The sequence below is a fragment of the Leptinotarsa decemlineata genome, unplaced genomic scaffold, assembly GCF_025532065.1.
Source record: "Leptinotarsa decemlineata unplaced genomic scaffold, Ldec_3_MD MMD2_P_RNA_scaffold_2, whole genome shotgun sequence".
In the NCBI taxonomy this organism is placed as follows: Eukaryota; Metazoa; Arthropoda; class Insecta; order Coleoptera; family Chrysomelidae; genus Leptinotarsa; species Leptinotarsa decemlineata.
The window spans coordinates 10,886,911-10,906,057 of NW_027412529.1; the positions used below are offsets into that span (position 1 = coordinate 10,886,911).

At 34.3% G+C, this 19,147-nt stretch overlaps 5 protein-coding genes across 6 annotated transcripts; 2 read left to right on the top strand and 3 right to left on the bottom strand.

Annotated features, from left to right (window-relative positions):
* Positions 1 to 299: 299 nt before the first annotated feature.
* On the bottom strand, positions 300 to 1,498 carry LOC141485805 (uncharacterized). Its single transcript, XM_074183349.1, has 2 exons — positions 1,255 to 1,498; positions 300 to 1,191 (listed from the first exon to the last, which is right to left on the bottom strand). The coding sequence occupies exons 1-2, from the start codon at positions 1,407 to 1,409 to the stop codon at positions 486 to 488; spliced, it is 861 nt and encodes a 286-aa protein (XP_074039450.1). The 5' UTR covers positions 1,410 to 1,498; the 3' UTR covers positions 300 to 485.
* A 6,491-nt stretch (positions 1,499 to 7,989) lies between these two features.
* On the top strand, positions 7,990 to 9,723 carry Mt2 (tRNA (cytosine(38)-C(5))-methyltransferase). Its single transcript, XM_023164359.2, is given in 4 exon segments — positions 7,990 to 8,231; positions 8,364 to 8,498; positions 8,501 to 8,835; positions 8,994 to 9,723. Coding segments are annotated over 4 exon segments (1,014 nt in total). The 5' UTR covers positions 7,990 to 8,176; the 3' UTR covers positions 9,483 to 9,723.
* On the bottom strand, positions 9,508 to 9,821 carry LOC111508754 (anaphase-promoting complex subunit 11). Its single transcript, XM_023164361.2, has one exon. The coding sequence runs from the start codon at positions 9,819 to 9,821 to the stop codon at positions 9,564 to 9,566; it is 258 nt and encodes an 85-aa protein (XP_023020129.1). The 3' UTR covers positions 9,508 to 9,563.
* A 1,501-nt stretch (positions 9,822 to 11,322) lies between these two features.
* On the top strand, positions 11,323 to 15,075 carry maf-S (MAF bZIP transcription factor K). Its single transcript, XM_023164362.2, has 2 exons — positions 11,323 to 11,481; positions 11,539 to 15,075. The coding sequence occupies exons 1-2, from the start codon at positions 11,449 to 11,451 to the stop codon at positions 11,902 to 11,904; spliced, it is 399 nt and encodes a 132-aa protein (XP_023020130.1). The 5' UTR covers positions 11,323 to 11,448; the 3' UTR covers positions 11,905 to 15,075.
* On the bottom strand, positions 14,863 to 18,515 carry LOC111508756 (uncharacterized). Of its 2 annotated transcripts, none has more exons than XM_023164363.2 (2): positions 18,368 to 18,515; positions 14,863 to 16,723 (listed from the first exon to the last, which is right to left on the bottom strand). In XM_023164363.2, exon 2 carries the CDS (start codon positions 16,695 to 16,697, stop codon positions 15,156 to 15,158), a length of 1,542 nt encoding a protein of 513 aa, XP_023020131.2. In that variant the 5' UTR covers positions 16,698 to 16,723; positions 18,368 to 18,515; the 3' UTR covers positions 14,863 to 15,155. The 2 variants fall into 2 exon arrangements, with proteins under 2 accessions (XP_023020131.2, XP_074039456.1); XM_074183355.1 differs by lacking the exon at positions 18,368 to 18,515 and adding an exon at positions 17,075 to 17,465.
* Positions 18,516 to 19,147: the final 632 nt, after the last annotated feature.

Sequence of the window (19,147 nt, forward strand, 5' to 3'; positions counted from 1 at the left end):
GATCAACTGAATATTCCAACAGATAATTCCTACTTTTATACTTTTGAAAGGGAGTGGGGGAGGAGAGGGGATTAAGTGGGAATGAATTTCAAAAATGACATGAGCTATATTCCATGAAAGAGAAAATTGAAAATACTATATGAATTATATGAAATATACTTATTGATTTCATTATGAAACATATTTTCTTCCCAAGAGATTATTTACAATAGATTAGAGAACACAAAAATTGATGTGAGGTATTTGCATAGAAGAACTTGTAATTGAAATAAAAAAAGGAAATAATAATGAGACGAAGTGAAGAAAAATGCTCCAACCATCGCATTGTTCAATGTGTACCAAACCAAAACAATGTACACCCTTAATTTCACTTCTTTTTTTTTATTTTATTTTTATTTCCTAAAATTACAAACATAAACTTAAAACTATCTTAATTAAATATTCCTAACTAACCTAAAACTAATCTTACTACACTTACACTTAATCTATGGGAAAGTTTTTATAAAAGTCACTAACTTTTTATAAGTCTCTATCGAAGAGGTATCTGCTTCACACTTTTTCTCCAGAGATGCATACTTCCGATCTAGTTCGGCTATTACTTTTTCTGCTTCCCTCCGTCGGTTAACAATTTCAGCCATTTCGCGCTTCCTTTTAACCAACGCGGCCTCACTAGCTCGAGAAGCATGTTCTGCTTCCTTACATCTCTGTAGAAAACTGTCCAACATTTCACTAACCTCTCCGATAGGCTGTCGCACTTGTGGCACTAACACTTCAGGATTCGTCACCGGTGTTGCCAGCATCGGCGAAAGCGGCACCACCGACGGAGTGAATACGATGGGAGCCTCCTCCGATGGGGACAATACAACTGGTGGCTCCTCCGGAGAAGGCGCCCTAGGTTGTTCCACTACTGCTGCGGGTGGTGTGGAGGGCCTTAAGCTGTTTGGAGCGGTCGACCAACTACCTGCATAAGGATTAGTCCTATTGCAAGTAGCTCGGTACTTAGAAATAGGACCAACCTTCGCTGCAGGTCGTTGGCAAACCTTCTTTACAGGCCTGACTTCCTCCTCCTCCTCGAATAAGTCAGGGCTGGTGGATCTGCACCTAACTCGTGAAGTGGATGCCTTCTCCTGCTCTGTCATAGGCATGATGGATGCCACAGCGTTATTTAATTCCTGAGTGTTGGATGCCATTCTGAAAATGTAAAATAATACAAAGTTAGTAGATGTAAAAAATTAAAGTACATTGTTAACTTACTCAAACTTAGCTCCTCGTCGTATAGTACACTGCTTCTGGTTGAGTATGGCTGGACTGCTCTGGATGACTGGAGTTGTCGTACTGAATGTAGAAGAACGTGCTCCTCGGGGTATCAACATCATTGGGAGTGGAGGGAATGAGGTGGGGGCGTGCATGCGCAATGGTTGGAATATGGTGGGGCGAGAAATGGTAGGAAGTGGGCGGGGTGAGCAATGGTGGGAAGAAAGCGGGCCGCGCTCCGCGCGGCTTACGCCCCAATTCGCTACGCTCGCGTAATGGGGCGTAATGGGGCGTAATGGGGCCACCGCGCCGGCGCGCTTCGCGCGCCGGCGCGGTGGCCCCCCACCCACCACCCGGGGGGTGGTGCCGCTCTTCTAGTACATCATACTTTTTCATTGTAGTCCCTGTTATGTTTGACATAGCATCAAATTTTTTATTTGTAGACGCTGTTATGTCAGACATTTTTATGTCCACATCATTTGTAAGTTTGTCAAATTTACGAGTGAAAGTTATCCGAGCCTCTGCAATTTTATCGTCAAATGCTTGACGGGCATCGCGAGCAATATTACCTATTGTGGATTGTATTGCAGCTTGTAGGGCTAGAAGTATAACCTCCTTTGTTCCGTTAATTTCCCCCTCAAGATATGATACAGTTACACAATCACTCTTGTCAATTGGTTCGCTTATATTTTTCAATATTTTTCTTTGCATGTCATAATGACCATCTTTTGTTAATTTAAAACCAATCCCGGGAGGACCTCGAATGACATTACCACCCAATTTTCTTTTTCTACCAAACTTATCGATTGTTTTAGACATTGTGCACTCTACGATGATTCTTTTCAAACTGATATTTCTTTCATTTACATTATGTTATATACTTTACAGTAATTGGTTAGGAAAATAGAAATGAAACAAATAATATTTTTATCATTTTTTATTCATCTAAGTAACTTGGTAAAAGTGATACATATACAATACATAATACAATAATCACAAATAATCACAAATAAGAATGTTCCGGTTTGAAGGAATAAGCAATAATACTTCGAATTATAATTCAATTATTCATCTCTACAGTCAACAAATTGATTAGTTGGTCTAAGGCGCTCTCTTGAGAAAAAGAATGAACGATTTCAGACACCCAACGAATGTTATCATTAGGATCATTTCGATAAAATTCTATATCGCTATGACCCCATGGAAGAGTTCGAGTGGTATTCGGAATGATGAATCTCTTGTCGTCATGATACGATAAAGCGACTTTATTTTTCAATTCAGTGTAAATATCATGCAATACGCTTCTGAACGAGTTCATCTTCCTGAATATCATACCTCCCTCTTCAATGATTTTTTCATAGTCTTCACATGTCAATTCATTCTTTATAACAGATCGTTTCACACCTTTGGCCTTCTTCAGTTCACCATCAACAGATTTCACGTAATACGCTTTAGCACCTGTACCGTAAAAGCTGATTATTGGATCATTTGGGAATTCATCTTTGAAATTACCCAGAACTGACTTTGTCACTGGAATATTGAATTGGTTTCCTATTTTATAATTAGATGTATCGAACTTATTTATATTATTTTTGATAAATTCATAGAAATTGTCTGTATTTACTTTGAGAATAAGGGAGTCGGTATCAGTGTAGAGTAAGGACGCATCTTCTCCAAACTGTTGTTTGATACATCCATAGAAAAAATCATACATAACTGTTTTAGATAATTCTAGAATGGAAAATCCTAAATATAGTGGTTTATCATAATGAACTTTTACTCTAGCCAATTGAATGGCAACAAAATTTTCTGTAAAAATAGAGCATTTTTTAAAATTTGGTCGAGATATGAGACAACTAGCACCTATAGTTCTTTTTATATTTTCCCAATGTGTAATGAGTCTAACATCAATTCTATTGTCTACGTTTTCCATTGTTTTTCCATAGACTGCATTATTCATTAGTTTGTAGAAATCTTTTTCAGATTTGTTATTAGACCTATTACGCATTTCAGTATTCAAATCTATATAAGGCTTCATCCAACATGATTGCTTAAACCTCAATACTCTATGTGTGTTCATCACTATCAAACCATGATTGACAGCTTGCTGTAAGTTTCTATAGTGAACAATATATTTTCTTTTGTCGTTTAAATTTGGAATTAATTTGGGAACTTTCGATTTTGCATATGGAGGTATCAAACGTTCAACTAAGAATGGTAAATCGGAATGTTTATCATGAAGTTCTTGGGGATAATGTATATCCACTTCCAATACATATCCATAAGGACTATCAATATCCACATTCATTATATCAAGATTGAGAATTTCATGAGGTGCTAACCATGAAAATTCACCTGTTGGTAATGGTTGCGACATGCTATGACCATATAGATTTGTTGCATCCAAATATGAAATGAATGAAGATGGTTCATTTGGATTATAATCCGGTAAAAATTTATTGTTTGCTTTATGTTTCCTTTCACTACATTGACTTATTCCACCACGAATACCTTTTTGAAAGAAGTGAACCATATCAATATCAGTTAGTAATTCCAATTCAATATTAGTATATTTCAACATGGCATCCCACGATAATCCGGGTGCAGTGAAGTATTGTGCCGGATCCAATTTATATTTATCAACAGATATATTTCTAAAGTTTTCAAAAATGTCACATAATAGTAACACATCTGACTTTAAATATAAATCAGAGTATTCACCCAAATCCTGACATTCGAATAAATTCCAAACAAGTTGAGCTCTCCCATAATCATTATCTGATACATGTTCACAATTGAGTTTATCATAAAATTGATTTTTGGTTGGAAGTCTTGGATGATTCAGTTTTTCGATGTCATCAACAAAACTATAGGGAAATACACCTTTCTTTCTCATCAAATTGAAATTTTCAATTTGTGGGAAATGTTTGCGCATCTCGATACACTGATCAGATGTTAAATTTGCACCTAAATTCTCCAAAGAACTAGGCATGAATCTGAAACTATCAATGAATCTCATTTTCAAATAATTCTTCTTCACCCTACCATCTTTATCCGTATAGGAGTGTGTAAAGAGATGTTTTGTGAAAGATATATATTTCTCATTAGTTTGTGGGATGACATCCACTTTATCTTTGTTTTTATACAATTCCTTTATGAATAAATGACAATCATATCCACTGAGATTGTGAAAAATTATAGGAATGAAATTTGGCAATTTAAAATTCAAATTACAAGATGAATGAGCAGCAGGGGACCTTTTTTTTCCTGTGAGGTGACAATGATCCCTCACTTTGACTTCGCCATCATTAAATTGTTTGGAACAAATGCCACAATTTGTGGCAGAAGCAAACTGTTCCTCTTCCTCAGGAGTTTGTACATCCATAGGAATAGGAAACCTGAGATGATTTTCATAAATATTTTTCAAATCATCTTCGATTTTGCTAACGAATTTCTGGGCTGCATCCATACCCCTATACGAAACAAATTTTGATAAATCATCATTGTATGAACATTTAATCAAATAAGCAAATGAATAAGGCTCATGTTTGAATGTCTTGATCGAATACGAGTATTCAGGATTTGGTTTAGTGGTTTGAATCGGCTTCAGTACTGATTCAAAATCGGCATACACTACAAATGGTACCTTCATTTGTTTCTCAAAGTTTTCAAAAGTTAGTATATTTTCAGGTACCGTTTTCCCATATTTATTGACTTTGAAATTGGTTGATGGTGTTGTAGTACTCAAGTGATTACAATCATTTATCTTATGACGTAATAGTAATTGTTCATTAGAAAAATATAATAAACAGCCATCACAAAAATATTTCTTATGTTCATGAGCCGATAATTGGCTTGAAACTAATCTTGAAAGATCTTTAATCCAACAATAATGATTATTACCGAAATCATCTGTGATAAGTAACAAATTGACATGTCTTCTAAGTCTTCTCTGAGAGTAACGTAATGGTCCAATTATTCCATACATTATTTTACCCTTCTCGAATTTACTTTCTAAACCGTACACATTAACTGAAATATCATTCTTGTCTTCAAATTTCACAATATCTTTCAACTTTACCGGAAAATTCATACCTGTTACATCTATGACTGTACTGAAATGTGGATACGATGAAACTTCTGATGTTCTATCGATTGCAGGATGTAGTGCTGAAGTGATAGCCCATGCAAAACAATGCTGATCTTCATTACGGACATTAACCACGGCCTTCCTACGCTCGATACATTCAAGCAGCTTCACATATGAACATCCACTGAGCGGGCTGTATTTATTAATGTTCAACTCCAGAAACATGATTTTTTCACAAGTCCAACCTTAAATACAGAACAATATTACTAATCCATCCAATTAAAACTTGGTAGAAATGTTTACCTGAATCACGTTCCTGGAATTCTGTAGTTTGAGCGATAATCCCATTTCGAAATCCATCAAATAAGGAATTCAAATCAGTAGATTGATCAACTGTTCTATTCTGTGAATTAAATGATTTGGTTTCCTTCAGGTCTTGTGTTTGTAGAATATAACTCCCAAATACTTCCATATTCACTTTGATGATTTTGTGAACCCTGATGGCCGATTCCAATAATTCTATAACTTTCTGCCTGATTTCATTAAAGAATAACATGTAATCGGTGGAAACAATGGAACTCTGCACCCTGTATGTCGCAATCCGACGTTTGAAGGCGCTCTTTATAATTTGAACACCATCACTGAATTGAACACATGTATTATTCTTATGTTGTAGAGTTCTATTGTGAGAATTCACTTGAGTCAATGGAATCATCACATTACAACAATTACATGTGTACATAGGTGCTGCAGCGTCATCTAATCTCACTCGTTTCACTGATGGCCCTCCTTGGCAACTCTGGAGCTGATGACGACGAAGGTTGTCACTACGGGTAAAAGATTTACCACATTCACAAGAATACATTTTCTATGATATGTTCTCACTAACTCACTCGATGGAAACTGACATAACCAACACTCGCCCGCTTCTTAAATACCATAATCCACGTCGCCTGCGCATCACCGTAGAGAGTGAGGGTAGGTAAGGACACATCGATGCATCCACTAGAGATGCCTGACGTCACAGCCAAGCCCATCTCCCAATTTGATGCGAGTTGCCGGCACGAGCAAGCAGTGATCGTTGCGCTCTCGGAGAGGGCAGACGTTTGCACAGTCCTCGCCCGCCTGCGTGTCACCATCAATAGCGAGGGTAGGGTGATGCGTTACGTCACATCATTCACTGCTTCGAGAGCGATAGCCGAACAAGCAATTGTCGTTGCGCTCTCGGAGAGGACAGACGTTAGCACAGTCCTCGCCCGCCTGCGTGTCACCATTGATGGCGAGTCTGGGGCATTACGTCACATCCTTCACTACATCGAGGGAGGTGAGAGCAGACTGATGAATACGCATTACTCTGCCACACGTCGTGGAGTGAACATGTCGCTCTCTAGCCGTTGAACGGTTATTGCTGTGACGTCACTCCACTACTAACTTGGTGCCCTCACACCGATGGAGCATTCATTACTTGGAGGATCTTCGAAGTATGCAGACGTATGTTTGTACATAGACAAACAAGCACATGATGAAACCCTGTACCGTGCATTCTCTAACACACACACACACACATACACACACAAAATCTCATATGAAAAAAAAATCTGAACGATCCATGCACCAGACACTTCAAGGTCACAACGCCTTGACTTCACTGCACAACAAAAAAAAGCAAATAACACGTCATATTGGTGGGGGGAGTATTAGAACCGGGAAAAAATTTCTGAACGATCCATACACCACACCCTTCAAGGTCACATCACATTGACTTCACCAAACAACAACCAATAAAAAAGCAATTAATACGTCATAGTGGTGGGGGGAGGCTTAGAACCGGCTCAAATCTCCTACTTCTAATCAAGCAGACTATAGGGAGTTTCACGCATTATTGAAACATAATATCTGGATAGACTGGACCAATCAATATAGCGAAGACGGACAAATCAAAGCCAAACGTTACTTTTCCTCTGTACCACAACCTTACAAAACTCCTTGGTTCAAGGATCTGGCTACTTGTTCTCGTAGAGAAATCGTTAATATGTGTAGAATTAGGAGGAATCATTGCCTCAACAAAGCGCATCTCTACAAACTTAAGATAGTTGATGACAACCGCTGCGAATGTGGAGAAATGCAGACTCTCCTACATGTATTCTTTGTCTGTCCTAACAATTCTCACAATATACAAATGCTTCATGCCTCTCTCAGCATCCCTCCTTCAACAATTCAGCCTCTTACCTTCCACGATATCTTTTTCAAACATATATCACCATCTAACATACAAACCTTATCCAAATTCCTGATTGCATCCAATATAAAGCTGTTATGATCAAGACAAACTTAATAATTGTGCGCATGCAGTGCTTCGCCACTCACGACCGATCGTAGTGTCCATACACGTAACCATAATGCACCACCTCACATTAGTGCTTACACTCTAATGCAGTCGGACATTGCTTGTTAACTGACTTAAAATTACAGTTGAACTTTGTTTTACCGCAAACCCAGGTGGGGTTTGGGTCAAACTCAGATCCACTTCAGTGTGGGCTCCACCTGTAGTTAGTAGCAACATGATCCTGGAACTCCTGGCTGGATAGCCCTGGCAGCTGAACCCATTAATTGAAATAGAAGAAGATGACGTGTATTGTGTCATAGCATAGACTATGCTGTGATTGTGTCAGAAAAATGATTCTGAAATTCAGCTTGTAAAAATGTTGTAATGTTTTGTCACCGTATAGCATAGAAGTAAAGACTTTTGTAGATGTTGATTCAAAAAGTCTCTGTGGTAGACATGATAATAATTACGTTACTGGTCTCTAGTAGTCGATCTTAGTTTGGAAAATGAACGTTTTAGAGTTATATAGTGGCATAGGAGGAATGCATTTAGCATTACTAGGTGGGTTATTTCAAATTTCTCTTGAAATATCAGTAAATTTTCATTATTTATTGATTGATTGATTAATGTAAAAAAATGTGAACACTTGAGATTTCTTAGAAAGTGGATGACAAATTATGAATTATTTTACAGAAAGTGGTGTGAAAGGCAACATAGTGGCATCTATTGAAATCAGTAATGTTGCTAATGAAATTTACAAACTAAATTTCCCCAATACTCCCTTATTCAATTCCAATATTGAAGGATTAACTCCAGAGTTTATCAAAAACTGAATATTGACACAATTTTCATGTCTCCCCCGTGCCAGCCATTTACTCGAAACGGATTACAGAATGATATCAAGGATCCCAGAACTGCATCATTTTTACACATTTTAGAAATTTTACCCGACCTGAATATACAAAATATACTTATTGAAAATGTAAAGGGGTTTGAAAAGTCCATAATGCGAGACATGTTAGTGGACACATTAACAAAAAGTAACTTCATATTTCAAGAATTCATTTTGAGCCCTCACCAAATGGGGATCCCCAACTCAAGGCATAGATATTACTGTTTAGGGAAAAAGTTACCCGGTAGTTTTTCCTTCGAAATAGAACCAATGGTGAGTACTATTGAATGTCATTTAATTTCATATTCTAGAGCTAATTGGTCATTTGTATAATGAAGATGAAAATTAACAATGACTGATACTTCCAAATAAAAGTAAAATTGTTTATCAATTTGAGTCAGTAGATCAATTGATGAAGATTTTTGTTTCAGATGGAATCTTTTCCGGCATTCAAAGTAGTACCTGAATGTTATTCCATTGAAGAAATATTGGAAGCAGATACAAACCAGAAATATTTGTTATCTGAGAACATATTGAATAAAAGATTTAACATTTTAGATATTTGTCATAAAAATTCTAGAAGATCCTGCTGTTTCACGAAAGCTTACGGACGATTTATTGAAGGAACAGGGAGTGTCTTCACTCCTAGAAGTAAAAAAGAAGTGACAGAAATATATACTTTGGCCAAATCTTCAGATTTAAACTCAGATTCACGATTGGAACTTTTGAAATCGTTGCAGTTAAGATTTTTTACTCCTAAGGAGATATGTAGGCTCATGTGTTTTCCTGATGAGTTTCAATTTCCTGACTCTCTCAGTGATAGAAGGAAATATATGGTTTTAGGAAATAGTATAAATATTAAAGTTGTATCAGAGTTAATAAAAATATTGAATAGTTCAGGTGATTTGAATTTTCTGTAACATCAGCTAGAAGAATAAGAAGAAATTCATTCAAAAATTTTTATTATTTCATATAGGGTACTTAACATTCAACTGTACAAGTTATTTATTATTGAATTTCCACTCCTGTCTACACATCGGACATTGTTGGTTAACTGGTTGGGACTGCAACCACTTCACAATACAGTGCATATGAAAACAATGGGAACACTGTCCCCAAACTAAGGGGCAATCATCACCTGGTAGTTTACAGTCTGGACAACAGCCATCAAAAGGCATTCGACAAATTCCACAGTTATCATCATTAGCAACCCATCGCCAAGTAGCCACTCCAGTCCAATTTTTTATTCGTACTTTCATTTTAGTTCGGAAAATGAAATGAGTTCATAACATTTTTTCGTAATGGATGATGTTTTTAATTATTTGTAATGAAAATAGAATTTCAAGAAATTTAAACTCCCTTATATTCAAAACAAACCCATACACAAACTGATTTTTTTTTATTATTAGGTTATAGTTATACTTGTTCTTCGTTTAATTGGGTGCGTCCTAAGACATATATCCAGCCTCTAGTTCCACAATCTTCACTTAAGAGGTAGGGTATCCTTGGATACATATGTGTAAGTCCCATATATATCATCTATAAGGAAGGTGAAGTTAGAAAACATACAACATAGGTATCCCCGGTAAATAAAAGGTTGTAAGTTTTAATATATTTCTAACATGGCCTTAGTTCGTGGATCCATCAGAATATTTCAGTATTATAGAGGTTTAACCTCATCAAAACTCATCTTCTCGTTTTGGTTTGGTTTTTGCCTCCTTGCTGGCGCAGTAGATTAATTTCCTCTTACGGAAGCTTCGTCCAGGGTTGTGGTGTCTTGCAATATGCAACCTACAACGACATATTGTTGATAGACACTTTGGTCGACATGTGTTTCTGCTTCCATTGTTGCGTAATTTACCAGACATTGAGTACAAACATAAGTTATGCTTAGGCTAGAAAGAAAAAAATTGAAACGAGGTATATGAACTTGAATTTTACGACAATATAAATATTCGAGTTCTTTGGTTAAACCATCTGATTGAAATTTAGACTTCAAACTTTGCAATGAATTCTGAAATGATCCTTGTGTTCTAGAGAAGCATATGTAGAATTTTTACATTTTCCAATCGAAATTTCAATACCCCTAAATAAATGAAGGAAATATGAGAGTGCATATCAAAGGTAAAATACATATATGATGTAAAAAAAAATCAGTATGGGGTCTGTTAATCACCAACCAGCTTTCGTCATTATAGAAACGATTCCCAAAAATAGTAATATGTTCGATATGAGCAAAATGAGAAGACAGTGTTATGAACACTACGCTGTTATGACTGAAAGTGAGTTGACAATATATAAATAAGTGATACGCTTATTCAAATAGAATAATTCTATTCAATTAACACAAATATACTGTATTTGATTTCAATTCAAGAGCCAATAGCATGTGAAATATTGTTCAATAGAATATAGAATACAGAAAATAACGTTTGTCATTCATCAAACACCCCGAAACCGGTCTATTGGGTCGGTGTACGACAAAGAAAGTATTAGGAAAATAAAGGAATAGAAACTTTTGTTTGCAATTTTCCGTAGTACGAATGAAGAGGTAAACAATAAATGGATATTAAAATGCCATTTGGGTTCTTGTGGATATATAAAAAGCAGTCACAAGCCATGACTCAGTCCGGCAGCTGTATATAATAAATGTCACTTTCCTTCGTAGTGAATTTTGGGAACTGTAAATTGAATATAAACTTTTCTACCAACGATTAAACATGCGAGACGGCTGCTATCTCCAGACGTCTATGAAAATATTTGACATTCCAGAATAATCTAGAAATTTTTTGGTTATATTTGTTTATTTTTTGAAATTGACATAAATATTGGAAATTTAATATATAAGAAAATTACAGATATTTTGGCGTGAAATAATTGAAAGGTATGGCATCAGAACCAAAAAAATCAGGAAAACTTGTAAGTAACTCTTGTGTCAATCCAGAAACAATTACATATGAATCCTTAATTTGTTAGGCTCCTTTATCACCTCCACCTATCGTCGACATATCTGATGACGAGCTGGTTAGTATTTCTGTAAGGGACTTGAATAGGCAACTTAAACTGAGAGGCCTCTCAAGAGATGACATAGTTCGAATGAAGCAACGTAGAAGAACATTGAAAAATAGGGGGTACGCTGCATCTTGTAGAATAAAACGAATTGAACAAAAAGATGAGCTTGAAACAGAGAAGACACAAGAGTGGAGGGACATGGAAATTATGCAAGAAGAGGTTCACAGTATGAGAGAAGAAATGATGGAGATAAAAGGCCGTTATGAAGCACTGAAACAGTTTGCTATAAGGAACAAAATTCATATACCACCGGAATTAGAACGGTTATAATGTTCGGAAATTATTTATTTAGGTATTGCCATAAAAACAAAGCACTGATTGCTGAACACATTTAATTTTATCATACTTTTATATAATTGATATATTGAGAAGTGATTAATACGACATACTTTATCATTGTAGATAAATTAGATCTAATTTATAAAAAATATTGAATAAAATAGTTATCTGAATACATATTTAAATTTTGGGGCACACTACATACCTGTTACATTTAACTTTAGTATTTCTAAACGGAGTGTTATATATTACTTATGAACTTGGGGACATTAAATGTCAAAACATTCCACTATTTCATTGAATCATCTGGATATGTAATATCTTATATCCTCTTTACTAAGCATATTATGTCGTTGTGCGGGGTCTCGTATTCAATTTCTTCTAATTAAAAGTAGGAAAATTGAGACCTGTTTGGAAGAGACTATCGATACAATTTAGATATTTTTTTTTTAATAATCTGAATTTAATAACCATTCTAAATAGTCTTCTGCTCCTTCTAGTTATACATAGTATCCTTTAAAGAATTTTTATTTGCCTTGTTGATCGGTGTTTTATTTGTACTCAAATTACTATTCGTCATCTGCTATTAATAGTTTTTTCTTTTGCATGGTTTCTCTCACTTTTCCTTACATCTTCATTCTTGCCTCACTTTTCTCAGCTTCCCACGTTTTTTTTTAATCTGACCTAGCCATGTACGATTTATGGGCTTTAATGCCTTTTTCAAGAAAGTCCTTCATTATTCATCACCAAAGTTCGCATGTACAACATAAAAAAAAGTGTAAATACATGAAACTTATTGGACTAGTCACAAAGAGAGCTTAAAAGTAATTAAAATTTACAAGATTATACATATACATTTTTGATAAGTAAAATATTAAAATATACAATGAACATTAACAATTTAAAAATTCTTGAAGAGAGTAGAACACCTTGTTTTTTAAGAATTCATTCAACCAACATTTTAGTTCATTCCTACTCATTAAACTTAACTCAGGATGAATAGCCATGAGTTTGTTATAACATTTAATACCTTGATATACATGGGAGTCTTGACCAACTCCTAATCGTGAGTATGGCTGGTATAATCTTATATATATTAATTAATCTCTGAAAGGTGGTTTTTATTTTCTGATCACAATTTAACCATTACTCATGTAATACAAAATTAAATTATTTTTAAATGTATTAATAAATATCAAAGATCAATTTAAAACTTTATGTATCAATCATGCATTATTTTTAAATTAAAAATCAATATAATCATTAAAAGACTTTTTGGAAAAAATATTCCATTTCAAACACTAATATGTATAATACAATTTTTACCTGAATATGCAAAAGGATCCTTTCAGTGATAATCCTCTTCAGGTAAATAAGATTGTGAACTTTAAAGATTATAATGCTTATTGTAGATTAATTAATACAGGTGCAAATTAGAAGTGTTGTTTTTAGTCAAATGTAAGTATCTTGGTTAGTTGTTATATTACTTTTTTGTTTAACTGGTCTTTCTGGTGAAAAAGAAGCACGAAGTCAGACAAAATATTGGAAAGTAGAAAATGTTACAACTAAAAATTAGGACGGGTATGAGACCAATAAACGTGTCTTTAAAAAAAAAAGAAGTGTATGTAATTTTGTAGTGCTTGATCATCTTCAAGAGAAAATAGTTTGATCTTTATCTTGAAGATGATCACTTGGTGATCGAAACACGTGTCGAGGTGTTAAAATTCCAGTAATATTCATTACTACACTAAAGGTTCCAAACAGTGCATCACAAAACCGAATTATGTCCAGAATAATAAAAAACATCTTAAGGACTCCTATAAAAGAACGCAGCAAAAAAATAACTACATTATGTTTGTATATCTATTTTTAAGGCAAGATGTATTATATTGTTGAATTTAGAACATAAACATAGAACATATGAATGTGGTATTTTAATATCAGTATTAAATATTGAATTTTCTTAAAATTTTCAACAGCACCATGTAATATTGAGTGTGATATCCTATTAATTCAATATAAAAGTAGTTGAGTAACTAGTAAATGATAAAAAAAGTAGTTGGATAATAAAACTCAAAATTTCTCTGTAAAAAAGATTGATTCCGACATTTCGAGATATGTGCAAAAATAAGTTGTTTATAACGATGCCAAGCCACTGGTTAGAGCTAGCAATTGAAAAAAAATGTAGACCTTATGTTTTATGACCCCTGTACCTAGTAAATTTGGGGTTTCACTGATGAGATTATTCAAGAAATGGGAATAGCATTTTACAAATAATTAGCCTTTACAATTCAATATTTCTAACAGTCAAAAACAGTCACCTGACTGAATGCTGAATCTAGTTAAGCTAAAATCTTATCAGTCCACAACTGACATATTGATTTGAGATGATCCGTAACAGTAAACTCAAAACCAAAACATGCCTATCGTGACTAGCTACTGTTAGTTAAAACATTTACTATATATATATATATATATATATATATATATATATATATATATATATATATATATATATATATATATATATATATATATATAAATCACAAAAATATATTGTCAAAATTTCTCTGTAAAAAAGATTGATTCCGACATTTCGAGATATGTGCAAAAATAATTTGTTGATAACGATGCCAAGCCACTGGTTAGAGCTAGCAATTGAAAAAAAATGTAGACCTTATGTTTTATGACCCCTGTACCTACTAAATTTGGGGTTTCACTGATGAGATTATTCAAGAAATGGGAATAGCTTTTTACAAATAATTAGCCTTTACAATTCAATATTTCTAGCAGTCAAAAACAGTCACCTGACTGAATGCTGAATCTAGTTAAGCTAAAATCGTATCAGTCCACAACTGACATATTGATGTGGGATGATCCGTATCAGTAAACTCAAAACCAAAACATGCCTATTGTGACTAGCTACTGTTAGTTAAAACATTTACTATATATATATCACAAAAATATATTGTCAAAAGTGGCGATACATTGAGTAAGGAGTTGTATCCACACACAATCATCTTCTGGTGTCACTTTGTACATCTCGATGCCTTATTTCTATTATTCTTATGACTATTTTTTTCAACTTTCAGCAGGAGTTCTATTGAAGTTACATTACTGAAAACATTTCCACTTATACATATTTTTCAAAACTAATAAAAATATATATTTTATTACATTTTACCACAGTGCAACTAGCCACAGCTTTACCATATTATATTATATGAGCAATTTTATAATTACTAGTTTTTCCACAGATAAGAAACAGCTATATTTGCAGCTTTATTGTGAAGAGTCTTATAGTCACTCGACATATATAAGGAAACTATATGATGATTTGGCATCTCAAAAGTTTTGAATGTTTTAGATGTAACAGTTCCAAACATAAATGTACGTCCATCTTCCAAAAAGAACTTTAAACCATCTATCTCCCCTTCACCAAACGCTATCAGTTTCTCAATGTAGGTATCCCGCAAATCAAACTCGGCAAACTTCTCAGTGACTGTACCTAGTTGGTAAATATCTTGGCTTGAAAACTCAAGTCTCATTCCCGATACTGCAGTCATCTCGAGATCCCAAAGGTACACTCTTATGTTGATTAGTTTATTCCTCTTTCCTTTAATGAGTCTTGGATTTAAAGGCTCCGGAACTTCCTCAGGGGTAGCTTGTGCATAGAGATTTGCGGTGGCTCTACCAAAAAAGTCAGAATAAGAAATCACATGATTGTAAACATCTGTGTCATTTGCTAATGGATTATTCATCATGTGGTTCCAGAAAGGTAGATATTCCTCTCCATGTAAAGCCAGGTGACTTCTAACTGTCATCATATTGTCAAAAATACCTTCTGCTGTAGACGTGTTATAAGCATTATCAACTGGCCACTTGAGCATAGAGTTAATGTATTCGGAAGAATGTGCAACAGTTCTGTTCATATATTTCTGGATGTTTGAGACATCATCATCCATTAAGCCAATCTGATCTTTTTGCTGAATACCTATTGTATAAAAATGCATCTTCATTGAAACTGCATTGGTATAAAGGGGCAAGATATAGAAGTTAACAGTATTGTGGTCCTCAAAAGTATTAGGCATCACAAATTTAAGCTCAAAACCAACTAATGAATATGCAATGTTCATGTAATGTTCCCTAGTTTTATTATTATCCTTCAACTCGTCCTGAAGACTGGCGATTTGATCTTTGTAGTAAAGAACCTCATTTCCAAGAATACTCTGTATGATTTGAAGTTCCTGCTTTTCTAATAACGGCGATATATTTTGGGTTACGTTTTGCCAAACATTCGGTTGTTTATGTGGCCAGAAAAGGTTGAGAAGTTTTGAAAAATTTTTCCCATAAGGGATTCTCTTCAGTGCAAAATAGGCTATTCGTCTGAGCCACAGCATATAGTTAATTTTTGGAGGAACAAAAGGATTGTACAATTCGCCGCCAGTAGCATGAACAATGGCTCTAGTGCTGTTATTATTTATTATGAACAATCCAGTGTAGTAATATATTTTTCCACCGTTATCCAATATTTTTACTTCCCCTGGTTTTAATGTAGTTTCTGTTACTATTCCCCACCAAGCAAACGCTTCATCTCCATACCACAACTGAGCGGTAACATCAACTCTCCCAATATTTTGAACTTCATAGTTTTCTTGAGGTGCTGGGATCCACCCTGAATTATTTTCTAAAATGAAGGAGCTTCTTTTGCCTACCACAGCAATAGAGTGATCATCATATTGATAATTACTGGTTACCACCATTAGCAAGACAGGTAAATTCATCTTGTATAGGGTGTATCCTTAAAGATCTACAAATAAGAAATATGTTTGATTCAACAAGCTAATGATCCCAAAACCAAATCGTTATTTTAACACCTCAACACATGTTTCGATCACCAAGTGACCATCTTCAAGAGGAAGAATTACCTGATTATTACATAAGGCCACATTGTAAAATAATTTAAGACTAGTAGATAAGGCAACATTGTAAAATTAATTCAAGACAATTAAGACGCAGGTACCTGGCAGAGGTATATATGGTATAAATAAGGATAACATTGTATGTATATTTAGTTTAATCGAAACACGTGCCGAGGAATTGAAATAATGGATTGGTCATGTTGGGATAAAACTCCAGTAATATTTATTCATTACTATACCAAAGAATCCAAACAGTGCATCAGAAGCCAATGGTAAAAACCGAAAATATTGCAAAATTCCTGAAGGAAATAAATGAAAAAGTGTCATCATAGGTTGCATTCATGCAGCAGTCTTCAATCAATCGATCATTTATTTCCCATAATTGACAACATACATTTCATAGGAATAGTCACAGATACTACACTTCAAGTTGTATGTTGTTTTAAGATGTAAGTTTCAAGTCATAAGAATTGATGTTTTCCATTTGTTACTAATAAAAAGTTACAACTCATGCGCATATTTATTATAGTGGCTCCCAAAACAATTGCCAGAATGAATAAATGTTATATATCCTTGTAGTGGGCAGGGCCCACTAGGATGAATAAATACATGATACAGAAAACTATTTGGGAAAACATCAAACCACTCTCATCATTTATATTTTTTTGTCAGAAATATAATGTACTTACCTCAAATCTATTATGTAAGCATATGTAAAAATCACTGCAAATATTTAAAAATTGTACACTGGCTGAAGGACTTCAGTCAATGGCCCTTTGGTATTCACCAATAAATGACATTCATTATTATTATTATTAATAAAAATACTTATCAAAGGTAGTAGTACTTTGGTTGGAATGTTTGGTGTATGTGGTTTTCAATAGATAGTTGAAATTGAGTTTGCCTGACATTATCAAAGTAAATTGTCCCTTCTTACAAAATGTTTTGGATCATTCCATTGTATTGTAGTTTCTCAAAATAAATTATAATATTTTGTTATTTCAGTTTAATATAATTCTTTAATAATTATAACTTGTTTCAATATCAGATAATGTGCTTTTAAAAATTGATCTTTACTTGCCTTTGCATTTTTGAGTTTGTTATGAATAAAAATGATTTCATGTTGAAGATTTATTATTTCACTATTCCTATACTTCTTAATTGTACCTTAGTTCAACCCTCTGGTTTCGAAAATCATATTTGGCATTTACACAATATCTGGACTTATAAAAGAGCCCCCTATCTAACTAGTTCAGGGCCTCATTAAGGCCCAATCTGGCCCTGATGATCTTATCATGAATGTTGTCACTAAAAATTAATGATGAAACTGTATATGTGTGTGTGCATGCATCCACCCATAGAAATCATTAATCAAATTAATATTATACATTTACGAAACTTAATTTACTTAATTGATAAAAGACACCAAGTAATGTCTGTGAATCCCAGAAAAATGAAATATGATTTTTTTTTTAATGCCATATACGATACTGTTTCAATCTAAATAATAATATATAAATTTTATCACGTACCAGATTCAAATGGGTGATAACAAAAAACTTTTTTCTTCTACCATTTAATTTTCTCCTCAGAGTTGTCTTATTATTATTACTATGAGATTTTCTCAATCAAGTTATCGCCAAATTCATGACGTCATGAGTCTTGATCTCGATCACACAAGTAGTGTGTTCCAAAGATCACGCTCCCGACCGGTTTTTCCGGTTTCATTGTTTGCGAGCGCTACTGTCGTAAACTCAAATGGAATGGATTATGGAGCGTTTTGGGTGTTCATGTGAACATTACAAATGACGAGATTAATATTTGTTGATACGTCGCAATAGTGTTCCAGAAACTAATTACTCTAGTTCAGATGAAAAATGGAATTTAACTTTACTTTATAATCGTGAAAACCGATAACTTGGGCCACGTATTATTGATTATGAGAATGTGATTCATCGTAATTCAGATGAAGAATTCAAGTCATTCGAGGTACATGATTTCCTATCACATATTGCACTGTAGACTTTGAAAACGTCATGTCTGCACACCTAAATTATACTCTAAATTCATCCTATTCTTACATTTATTGTCGCCTTCTTTAAGCTCCAAATGCCATATTTGCATTGCCTCGAAATATTTCAACGTCTACTTTGACCCACAGTGCTGCCGCAACGTCAATTCAAAAAGTACCGAAATTTACAAGAAAATAGTACCCAAAATGTACTGCGCAAGACTAGGCATGGCACATGCGCATAAGTCATTTCAGACCAAATGCCAGTAATGCCAAACGTGTAATAATGTTATCCATTTAA

Excerpts from the sequence above, each read along its gene's own strand:
- LOC141485805 (XM_074183349.1), bottom strand. The coding sequence starts at position 1,409 with ATGCACGCCCCCACCTCATTCCCTCCACTCCCAATGATGTTGATACCC. Across the intron at positions 1,192-1,254 it reads CGACGAGGAGCTAAGTTTGA|AATGGCATCCAACACTCAGG; the intron begins GTAAGTTAACAA and ends TTACATTTTCAG.
- LOC111508754 (XM_023164361.2), bottom strand. The coding sequence starts at position 9,821 with ATGAAAGTACGAATAAAAAATTGGACTGGAGTGGCTACTTGGCGATGG.
- maf-S (XM_023164362.2), top strand. The coding sequence starts at position 11,449 with ATGGCATCAGAACCAAAAAAATCAGGAAAACTT. Across the intron at positions 11,482-11,538 it reads CAAAAAAATCAGGAAAACTT|GCTCCTTTATCACCTCCACC; the intron begins GTAAGTAACTCT and ends TTAATTTGTTAG.
- LOC111508756 (XM_023164363.2), bottom strand. The coding sequence starts at position 16,697 with ATGAATTTACCTGTCTTGCTAATGGTGGTAACCAGTAATTATCAATAT.